Here is a 12,078-nt window from a genome sequence, read left to right as displayed (position 1 = left end):
TACATTATTCTACTTCATTTTCTATTTTCTTTCGTATCAAAATGTTTCGTTTTATTTTAGCATTACGTAATCCATAAATGTTATTTGTATTATTTAAATATAACGACGCAATTACAAGTATTGTTGGAATCGAGGTGTTTCAGTTTCTGTGACGTAATAAGGCGTTGATTGGCAATGATATAAAAATTTGTTGCAACAGAGAGGGAAAACATTTTTGAGAAGGTAATATGGAAGTCTAGGCATTTACAGGGCTTATGACCTGTCGTTGGATGGTTAAAGTAGCCACTTTACACACTGTGTAACATTCACCATTCTCCCCACGTTTAAACATCCACATTTCCTCAACTCTTCCATCTGTTGACTTTTGTGAAGTAAAAAAGCTGAAACCTTTATCAATTGAGTGAAGATCATCCGGAAGATGGAAGATTTGAGAAAATGTGGATGTTCGAACATAGGCAGAATGGTGAATGTTACATAGCGTATAAAGTGGCCCCTTAAATCAGCCAATGAAAGATCAAATGTGGACTAACTGGTACATTATCAATATGTATTTATAAATGTAAAATGTAATAATGTATAAAGTATCAATGATGTGTTTAAACTTAAACTTAAACTTAATATATATGTATATGTATGTATAAAATATAATATAAATATGTATGTGCGAATATATATATGTATGTGAATGTATGGTTATGAATGCATTACAAGTGCCCCGACTCAACACGGATTTTCTAGCGAGTCGGAGCAAGTTCACAGACATGGGTCATTCTTGATTGTGTCGCTATAAACTGTGTCTCTGTTCTTAACAAATGTATGTATAATGTAATAAATAAATAAAATAATAAATGACAGGTCGTAAGCTCTGTAAATGCATAGATTAACATATTCCTTCTTCTCGAAATTATTAATTTATTTCTACTCGTGGTTTATGTAATAGTAGTAAAAATTCGGAATAAATCAAATAAAATTAATTAATTAATCGAAATAAAAAAAAAATTCAAAATTTTCCTAGGATATCCAACTATTTTTGTTTTTCCCATAGATATATTACAGCATTTTCAGTCGATTATATGGTAATATTTCTGTTGATATAAATGTAATTTTCATAGATAATTTCCCAGGAATAGCTCCAACTAAAATCTGATCAAGTAATCATCTAAATGGATTGAAACATTCCATTTTCCGTGTGACGTCACCACTTTGCGGCTTACACATTTCCCGATATCGTAATCTAAATCCAGGCAGCCTTAACGAAACTAAACGATACTTACCGCTGCGCCGCTCGGTATATTATCCTCGGTAGTGTACAGTGTAGAGTGTAGACTAAGGACGGGACTTCCGCACGATACGTTTCGTATTGATCAGCCATTCGACCGTGCATCGTTTGCTAGAGCCGAACACATTGTTCTTAGGACTTGAGGGTTACCTTGTTTATAACCGAACTTTAATTATTTTAGTTAACATCCTCAATTGGTTATCCCGAGTCAAAATAACATCGTTAAATTGATTTATATTTAATTGATGGTAAACATATAATATTTGTTTACCGTTACATTCTTTATTATTTAAAATTTCATGAAGATTGATTTTCGCGGTAGTTGAATACTTCGTTGAATTCAAAACGTTATTTTATTTTATTTTTAAATACGAGGATAATTTTACATTTTATTTCAAATTGAATATACAGGTGTTTTTTAAACCCTGTCACATCCGAAACCACGATGATCAGTATGAGCAAGAAGACATATTGGCATATTAAAATATTTTTTTAGAACGACTAAAATCTTAAAAATTAAAAAATAGAAAAAAACAAATGGTTGTATACTTCTGCAGGGGAGAAGCGAGGGGGGTGCGGCCGTGCAGTCCAGACTCCCCCCTCCCCCTCCTCGAGTATGCTTAGAAAAAAAGCAAACATATTCATAGTCATTGCAGGAGACTGCCGCGAGACATTGCATATATTTGTACATAGTCTATTAAGCGTCTTGTCCAGATGTTCATTAAAATTTACGTTTATGTAATAATTTTTATCTGTAGTATTCTTTTTTTTTGTTTTGTCCCGGTGTGGTATTCGAATCCTCTGCCTCTGACCACCCGGGAAGTCATTCTTTATTCGAGGCCTTTCTCTCATTGTAATTATCCGTGTTTTTACTGTTCGTTGTGCATGTTATGTTTGTTGTGTTACTATAGTTTTAGGAATTGTTTCTGTATATTTAGATACGTTTATTAATGTAAATTTTAGAGGCATTGAGGGGAACCTGAGGAGTGGGGACGACGTGTTGGCCTCTGTCCATACATCCTCCTCTCCCTCCCTTAATCTGCGTAGTGTTTGTATTCCTTAGGAATGTTTATAATAACTTTCCTCTATACGCAGCTGACAGAGAGTCTCCGGGACTCTTAAAACAGCTGCGGGTGAATGGTGAGCTTAAGGGTCTCTCTTCAATGTAGTATTCGTCAAATATGCATACTTCCACTTTCTATTATGTTGTATTTCAACTCGACACAGGATTTTTGGCCTCATCGAGCAAGGGATACCTTATTTTTTAATTATATGTATCTTTATATGAATAATAATAATTTAAAAAAATATTTTTTAGCAGAAAACATAATTTTACTTTGCAGATAAAACTAAAGATGAATTTTAACTTCCCATTAGAATACGGACCCTGATTTGGAAGCCCTGAGATAACAAAGCGCGTACTTGGAGCCGTACAGTACCTACATACATTGGGTTATTACGTTCCATATTATTATATAACAGTGTTAACAGGCTCAAGGTCTGGTACAAGTTAACTGCCAGAGGAGTTTGGTCTAAACTTTCTCTTCTGATCTAAACTCTCTTAACTGAGATGAGATTAGAGGGTACATTGTGTTCATTAACGATACAAGCGTGTTCAAGTTACTCTGAGGCAATCAAACATTATGTCATTATTTCATAATATCAAACCCATTAAAGGTTTCTGATCTACCCTACTTAAATAATTTTAAGGGCACAAGTGTAAAACATGTTTATTAAAATTTATTCGAAATAGGGATGATATTCAACGGTGTAAAAAACGAATATCATTCCATTTTGTACAAAATTGACCGAAATTGCACGAAAATGAACCTACCATTATGCGATTATAATGGTTTTCAATATTAGTGCCCTGGATGATGAAAGTTCACTATAATTATTATATTTAACAAATTTTTGTTTATTCTGTTCCAAATCTAAATTTACCATTTTTTCTCGATGTTAGGTAGATACGGTAGTGAATTCTTTTGTTGGAATGAAATAGATAGTTTGACTCACCGCAGTTTTTGTTGTTATGTTGCATGAAATTGAATGAAAGATTCACTAACATTTTTCTGAGTTTTTAAAGATAATAATGATGAATACAAAATTTTACAAAAAGTGATTAAATTTAATACAACGACGAATGAATTAACCCTGACTCAAATTTATATTATGCGGGTATTCAAAAATCTTAAAGAGAGAGAGAGAGATCAAAAAGCTAACTGAACTGAAACCGACAAGGAACACGGAGAGTTTGGCGGGTTTCGATCGTGTCGACGTTGAGCAGTTCCGATGTGCCTTGCGCGGTGTTGTTAGCGGTAAAAATGCAGCGTGAGTGCGTGCCCATAATACCATAAGAATGAGTCAAGGGGAGGATGGGAAACAAAGGTAATCGGCCAGAAATGATATCGATAAATGCTGTTTTGTACTCAACAAGCTGGGTTAAATAGCCGCAATACACTGTGAAACATTCGCCAGTCAGCTTTTTCTGTGGGCGTTGCTGAATCGGTTAAACAATTGAGCCAGATGAATCTTATCAGCATCAATAAATGTTTCAGCTCTTTTGCATCACAAAAATTAAATGTGATTTTCTCAAGCCTGAGTGTACTGTGCTGTAACTTACCATTGTAATAGGGTCTCTTGTGGGGCCAAGTCAACAAATAGTAGAGTTGAGGAAACGTGAAAGTTCAAATACAAGCAAAATGCTCAATGTTACTCAATGCGTAAAGCAGCCGCTGACAGATCATAAGTCCTGAAAATGCCTAGAATTCCATATTAAGAACTTAAAATCTCCCTAAGGAGTGAAATCCAGCCTGTTCAATAAACATTTGGACATACTCAAAACATTGTTAGCGTATTATCTTTATTACTGTGACGATTATTTGCGTCACTAGTGCCGCAGAGTGACAGGGCAACGTTTCCACCGCGTCATCCCTCAGTCTGGCGGAACTAAACGGAGGGTTTGTGTTGGTTCTCTATCCCCATTCTGTTCGGCGCGCCGCCGCCGCCGGGTAGAATGGCCCACTAACGGTATTATTGTCTTCTATCACCGGGGGCCTCGCCTGAAGAGGGTCGTGCTACCACAACTTACATCCTGTTCACGAATCCTTGATAATCGAATCACGCGAAGGACGAGACTCTCCATCATGTGTCGTGTTGTTCTGTTGGGGTGCTATCGTTCCTTCTCATTAAGATTAGAGGGTTTAAGTTGTTGACAACTACTTTTTTTTTATATACATGGACCCCTGTATTTAGTAGCCTTACGTGTCATGTACAAGGCTAAGGTACTTGGAAAAAAAATCGTTTTTGTTTATCTTGGAAATGGGATGTTCGATCACTGCTTTCGGTTTATTACCTTTATGAGTCCAATCACCATTGTTGCTAAGTTCAAGAACAATGGCGCTTGATAACTACTTTTAACTACAGTGTGGATATCTGTTAAGGATATTCCATCTTTCCTGCACTCTGCTTCAAGATTATGGCGTTGTAAACTGAAAAATGAGCACTGAAATAACAGATATTCGGATACTCTGTGAAGAAATATCATCGCATGGACAATAGTCATCATTCCTCAATTTAAACATATATAGGTAACTTCTCATAGCTCCGTGTCCGGTAAAAATTTGGGTCGTTTCGAAAGTACTTTGGTGATGACGACGGAAGTTTCCTGCATCAGCCAGCGTTGGAAAAAACATTTTAGTGATTTTACCTGTAGAAGAAGCGCGGTAATGATCCTCCCAACGCTGCTGCGTATTTTGTTTTAAACAGCGTTTAGCAAAGCTAAGAGGAAATTCCGAGAAAAAAGGTACCGTTCTTTTACAAGTTGCGGCTCTTGCTAGTTCATCTGCTCTCTCATTTCCTACGATACCAGCATGTCCTCTTATCCAGCATATTTGAATAATCATCTCCCTGATTTTAAGATGCTTGATTTTTCTCTGAATATCTACAATTAATGGATTTACCGACCGAGTATCGGTTATAGTTTAAACGCCCGAAAGACAATCTGATAATATTTTTGCAATATCCCACCTCTCTGGTGGTTTTTTTAATAACCATTCGTGACAACTGCTATTACCGATACATCGGCCTCGTGGTGTAGTGGTCAGCGCGTTTGCCTACCATGCAAGAGGTCTGGCGTTCGATTCCTGACATAATTGATATGAAATATTTATTAAAAAGAGTTTTCTTACTCTAGAATATTTCACAGTCCCTGGACTGGTATCTGAAGCGTAAGACTGAGCATCTTACCTTCACGTAACAAAAATGATCAAGATTCACTAGTATTAGTGTACCAATGCTGTGCCTTATGCACAATTTGGTGCGGAAAGGTAATGATGATGATGAGTATTTCGGCCCTCATGATCGTATTAACAAAATACTTTAATTTTAACCGGAAATGGCGTAATGGCTATGACACCTGACTCACGCTCGAAAAGTTTCCTCCGGGTTCGATTCCCGGTGAGAACACAAAAAAATGGGATTTCCCTCAAGCCTGGATGCTCTGTGCTGTAATTCACGACTACGATTGGGTCTCCTGGCCTGTAGTGGTGCAAAAAAAAATTGATCGGTTTTTTTCTATTTAAATTTGTATGGAAGGCTTTGTCGGATATTTTGCTTATTTTTATTTATTTAACTTTTTTTACATAAAGTAATTGTACATAGGCGTGCGCTTTGCCAGATATTTTTTTTCCAACCACCCAATAAAATAAAAGTTTAATTTTTGTAATTTATGTTACGAAACATATTTAATAGAAAACAAATTTAAAAAATTAAAGGTATATAAAAATATAAATAACTGTATTTACGTATAAATTGCCTTAAATTAATACTACAGGAAAAAAGAGGACAGAGGAAAAGAAGAGAGATTAAGGAAGAGAAAGGAGATGTTTCTTCAGACCTGATTTAAACTTTATTGTCATTCTTTTCTTATAACCAAATTGCAATTACATAAAAATATTTAAGGTTTTTTTTTTATATTTAGTCTTAAAATTTGACAGCTTACTTCTGTAATAATAATTATAATAATAAACAAGTTTATTATCATAATATCATATGCAATGTAATAAATTAAACATAATAAAACAGATGTATACATGGTCAAATGGCGGATTTATCGCTTTTAGAAATTTATTATAGGTAGACCAAGCAAAAAATAACATTTTTTTCTTTAATTAAATTTGAAAAGTAAAAATAATAATTACATGTGATCATACCTAGTACTTTCTTTATTTACATTAAAACATTTTAATTTACTCCGTTGCATCTTTCAAATATTCAATAATCATCTTTATTTACATTTAAATCACGTATTTATTTATTTGACGGACTTATGCAGTCCATTCTAACGATGGTAAATACAATTTCTTATAATTAATACAGGCACTAATAAAACAAAATACAACTTAATAAAATTAAAGCTAGGACAAAAAAAATAAAAACTACTCTTAGTAAATTTTTAAATCTATAAAGACTTACACCAAAAAAGTCCAGATCTTGTCTCGAGCTTACAGTACGACACAATTGGGACATTGGCGCATGCAAGCCATAGTTGGTGCTGTGTTGATCGAGGAACAGCACATTATTATTTCGCAACATTGAATTCACATTTTATGAAATGTTACTTCCTGAATATTTCCGTTTTTCCTTTCTCCTCCCTCTTTCTTTCCCTCTTTACCCCCTCCTCCCTTCACAGTCTAATGTAGATATTTAGTCAATTCTTACTTCTTAAAAAATATTTATGTTTTTCAATATTTTGTTCTGTTATGAAATTTTTAATATCAATATGTTCATATACCACTGATTTTCTCTTGAACGGTTTGGGTAGGTAGGACGAAATTTCCTTAAGGCAATATGGCCGCCCTTATAAATAAGTTTGTAAACTGTATATGTATATTAAGTGTTTAAATAAATTAAAACAAAAGTAAAATTTATTTATTAGAAACACTATTAACCCTCTTGCAAAAAATATATTACATTTTTTTCCATAATATAAAAATAAATTAATATGGGCTCTCTTCGAATAAATTATACTTACGGTGATGTAATTTTTTTTTTTTTTCTAGGGTTGTGAAATTGGTTTTTTTTTGTTTGCTAAAATATTTACGTCTTGATTTTACGATAAGACGAAGTTTCATACACGTAAACACCCGTCAATGTTAATAAATTAAATCTAATAGAAATTTAGTGGCCTACATGTTGCCAGGTAATTAGCGTTTACCATTTTCCTATCAAGCATTTTGTAGAATTATCCAAAAAAACAATAGCGTATTTTAAATTCAAAGATACACATGCGTTATAAGGGGACACAACATATTCATTATTTTCTGTTTTATTCAGTTTTTCTAAAATAAATATAGAAGTGTTCTTTCCTATAAATCGCAAAACAACAATAATTCGTAAACACAGCTAAGCTTTACGAAGTTCGTACGGCGTTAGCTTTTTTACCGAGGGCTTAAGTAAGTTCGTAATATAAATCACAGCCTGTGTTGGATACACAATAAACTGGCTCGATACTGCCATAAAGCTTACTTTTCTACTTGAAGCAATTTCTTCTACTGCCTTGGAAATGTCCGCAATCTCTCGCTAAAACAATAATTTTCTTTTGTTAAAGTGACACTGTGCTCACACACCGGAAAGTCAAAGACATGTATTTCTTCCATTTTATGACTGTTGGTGATTAACTTTTACGATTTTTTTTAGAATATTTTGTTAAAGGTCCAGATTGCTATTGCTAATTTGTAACATTTAACATACTGTGAAGTACTGTGTGTAACAATTAGGGATATAACAGTTTAACGACATAAACACGGCGTTTCAGGGCCAGACCGCGAAACTTAAAAACCCCATATTTTGTTTTCAAAAACTCTTTAAAAATGGAATAAATCTTTAATTTCTCGGACCTTTCACAGACCCCGTAATTAACTTTATTTTGATATAAAGATAAAAACACGTATTTAACCAACGAAGCGATACGCACCGGACGCGGACATGGGAAACGTATAGGTAGGGGAGGAGTAGGGGTTTGTGAAAGGGATGCTAGTCTGAGAGATTAAGGATTTAATGCGTTCTCAAATTTTGAAAAAAACAAAATAAAAAAAAATCTAGATTTTTTTAAAAGTTTACTATGAAGAATGTTAATCTGAAGTTTCGCGGTCCATCTCTTAAACACCGTATATAAGCTAAAGACAGGCGCGCATTCGCTCTAAGCTGTTTATAGAAAAATATCTATATAAATCTATACTTGTAGGTAGTCGCGAAATAATTGTGTGCTAGGTATGATTATGAAAATTCATATCCCTAATTTTGGACAAAGGGATTTTAAGTATAATGCTATTAAAATCTATAACCTACTTTAACTGTATATTAAAACAATTAGAAATAAGAATATATTCAAAAAGGCTATAAAAAATTGAATAGCGGAGCTAAGTAGAAGTAAAATAGCAATATTGAATCAACTGCTCCACAAATGCATAGTTTTTGTTATGTTTTTGTTCGTTTTATGATAGTGTACATAAATTAAATATAAACTTAAATACGTAGTGTTTAAAACTATCTGAACATTTTGTTAATTATCTCTGTATATTAAGTCTCCTCTGTTTATTCCCTCCTGTAATTATTATTTTTTAAAGTATATTGTTAAGTGTCCTCGGCACGGGTAACCCAAGTGAGGTCAAACTATTTTTATTATTAATCTTTGTTTATAATGGAAAAAAATTTATAAAAAAATTATTTAAAAAAAATGAATTAAAATAATATTGTAGTTGGTACCCAAGGACGTGAGATATTCCGGTTCTTGTCATTCATCAAAATTATTGGTCATGAAGACCAAGATCTATTTTTATGTAGATGCGAGATCAATCGTTCTTAGCGTAGCGCGTAGGGCTTAAGTTTGGAGGATGAAATGTCAATCGTTAATCTCAAACTGCCAATTATTTTTAACCAAATATCTGGAACTTGTCGCAATCGCTGTGATTTCAGGGGCTTGAAAAGTTCCTGAAATGTAGAACAGAGCCAGTAGGTTTCAGAAGAGAGTTAGAATAACAAAAGCCATCTGATACATCGGTAGGGTAATGGCAAAAGGATTTATATGTCACTTTTTCCATAACACAGAGCTAAACATAAAATATGCTAAAATGATCATGCTTTTTCATACCACAAAATGATATATTTTAAAACAGCTTTTGTCAGAATGCCATAATAAAATATGGAGTTCATCTTTTCTTTTTACACGTTAAACTATGTGACAAATGTTATTATTCCCTTATCCTGTATATCTTTATATTTTAGAAAATGACGGATGCAGACCAGCATTAAAAGATCCATGATATTTAGGCCCCTAGAAGTCAGGGGCTTACTTTTTGTGACTGAGCGAGAAGAAACGATTAGAGCACATCCACTCATTTAAAATTTTTTATTTAGAATTAATTAATGGTTTGGGACATAGAATCACTTATTTTGTACACAACATTTTTAAAACATTTAAGTATTTTTTAACTAAAAAGCGGTCGAGCTCAGGCCCACCTGATGACTCGGAACCCCTGACGCGCGGATTCGCTATACTATTACAATAACCACTTTCGAAGATCAACATTGACAATATAATCGTTTTATGAAACACTTTAAAAATAAAATCCGCTAAATTTTCAGCATTTTTATTCGTTTTTTGTAGTCCCTTCGAGGTCTGTGTCCCTATGCCGGGACCAAGAGTGCCTATAGCGTTAATGCGGCCCCGAAAAGATTTACCCTTTGGCCACCGCACTACCGATATGTCAACCATTACAAAACTCGCTTCTCTGCTCTGACTTGTGAAATGAAGTTTTATCGTGATTATGAAAGCAGGGGTCCCATCTGAACTCCGATCTGCCGATCTGCTGGTATGTTCTAGAATGATCCGACAATTGCATTGTGTTACAGCTGTGCTACGGCGCCAGCTCCCCCGCGCTGTCGGACCGCCGCCGCTTCCCCACCCTGTTCCGGACGCACCCCTCGGCCACCGTGCACAACCCGACCAGGATCCGCCTCATGCAGCGCTTCGGCTGGTCCAGGGTCGCCATTCTCCAGCAGGCTGAGGAAGTCTTCATCTCGGTGAGTGCTAGCCATCTACTCCCTTCCGTTAGGTTAGGGTCGCTTTCTGTTTATCTTATGTTAGATATGATATTATTCTAAACCCTTCGTGATTACCCAAAAAACTATAATGTAAAGATAATACACAAATATCTTCATACCTTTCCAGCGAATTTACAGTACAAAAAAGCCAAAGTCCTTAGGATTAGACAAATACATGTTATGTCATGTCGTATCTACTTTTGTCATGTCTTATTCATGGTAAAACTCGAATACCATAAAATAATAACGAGATTTTCCTCTAGATAAATCTAGAAAATAATTACATTCAGATTTTTAACTTACTGGATCAGGCGAAATAGAAGTCTGAATCCTATTTTCTTTGATAAAATAACAGAAAATGATAAATATTTTCGTGACAAGGTAAATTGAGCGGAATTGGGTGATATTTAGAATAGCTTAGTGCCTGGCCGGTGAGTTGGCTCAGCCGGATGAACCTCACCCGCGTGAAACAGGTTTCAGCTCTTTCACTTCACAAAAGTCAACAGATGGACAAGTTGAGGAAATGTGGATATTTAAAGGTGGGCAGATTAGCGAATGTTACACAATGTGTAAAGTGGCCACCTCAACCAGTCAATGATAGGTTATAAGCCATGTTAATGTCTAGACGTCTATATTCCCCTTTACAAAATGTTTTTCCTCTCTTTTGCAACAAACTTAAATATTTAAAATAATTAACTATTTCAAAGAAATGCTAAAAAATACTTAACGTGATTAAAATTTAAAGATCTTTTTTAACACAAATAAAAATAAATTTGACGGGTAAAAAGCTACAAAATTTGCCATAAATATTATTAAGAGTTCTCTCAGCCTAATGAAATTACATAAAGCAGTCTTCTCGTGACCGGGAGAGATTTGTGTTTGTGCCTACCAGCTACACTTGTACACAAATCCAGATGGAATTTTAACAAAAAAGGAATGTTAAAAATATGTCCGATTTAGCCATTTTGCGACGCAGCACAAAGGAAATAACTTAAATGACTGTAGATCCTAAAAGTGGTTCTTACCAGGGGCACAAACGTCAGCCAGGGTATGCAAAACCAAAGTAAACGGTTTCACCGGTAAATCGGTAAATAGCTAAATGCATAAGTAACCGATTTTTAACGCGATTGTCTAAGAATTTTTGTAATGATTTCACTCATCACCGATATTTTTTCTTGAGCAGTTGTAAACAGAATTCGGTCTTTATCCAGGCGGGAAAAATACTATCGAACGGAGAAAATTCCGCCTCGTAGTGCAGTGGTTGGCGAATTCGCCGACAACGCTTGAGATCGCAGGTTCGATTCATGGCAGGATGGACATGAAATATTGATTTCAAATTATGTTCCGTAGCGTGCGAGCACGTTATCCTTTATCGAGGCACAGTCGGCAATTAAATAAATTCCATTTTTGAAAAAAAAAAAGTTTGTTTTTATTTGAATTATGATGAATAATCTTTTACAATAATCTTCTTCCAACATTTTATTTACTGGATACCTACATTACAATAACCGATTTTATATGTAACGTAAATGAAATCGTATGATTTGTATAAAGGTTCAGTGATAACACGGTAAGTGATTGAAACATAATTTCCAGTCGAATTTAAAATCGAACAGTTTCTTAATGTTATTCAATATTGGTATATAACCACTAACCACTCACCGACTTTTCTATGGCAACCGGTTTCGAGACGT

General features: G+C 34.5%; 1 protein-coding gene across 1 annotated transcript in view; it reads left to right on the top strand.

The window, feature by feature from the left end:
* LOC148276408 (uncharacterized) overlaps window positions 1–10,363 on the top strand; it is a gene marked incomplete at its 3' end in the record, with an annotated part of 64,067 nt that extends 53,704 nt beyond the window's left edge. The window contains exon 3 of the mRNA XM_088234308.1: window positions 10,193–10,363. Within this exon, the coding sequence (XP_088090434.1) occupies window positions 10,193–10,363 (171 nt within the window). The remainder of the gene's footprint in view (window positions 1–10,192) is intronic.
* Between the last annotated feature and the right edge of the window lie 1,715 nt (window positions 10,364–12,078).

The sequence above is a fragment of the Micrasema longulum genome, unplaced genomic scaffold (assembly GCF_059751315.1).
Source record: "Micrasema longulum isolate JH-2025_06_02 unplaced genomic scaffold, ASM5975131v1 h1tg001221l, whole genome shotgun sequence".
In the NCBI taxonomy this organism is placed as follows: Eukaryota; Metazoa; Arthropoda; class Insecta; order Trichoptera; family Brachycentridae; genus Micrasema; species Micrasema longulum.
The sequence above is the reverse complement of the archived record's forward strand: the minus strand, read 5'-3'. Positions and strand labels throughout refer to the sequence as shown.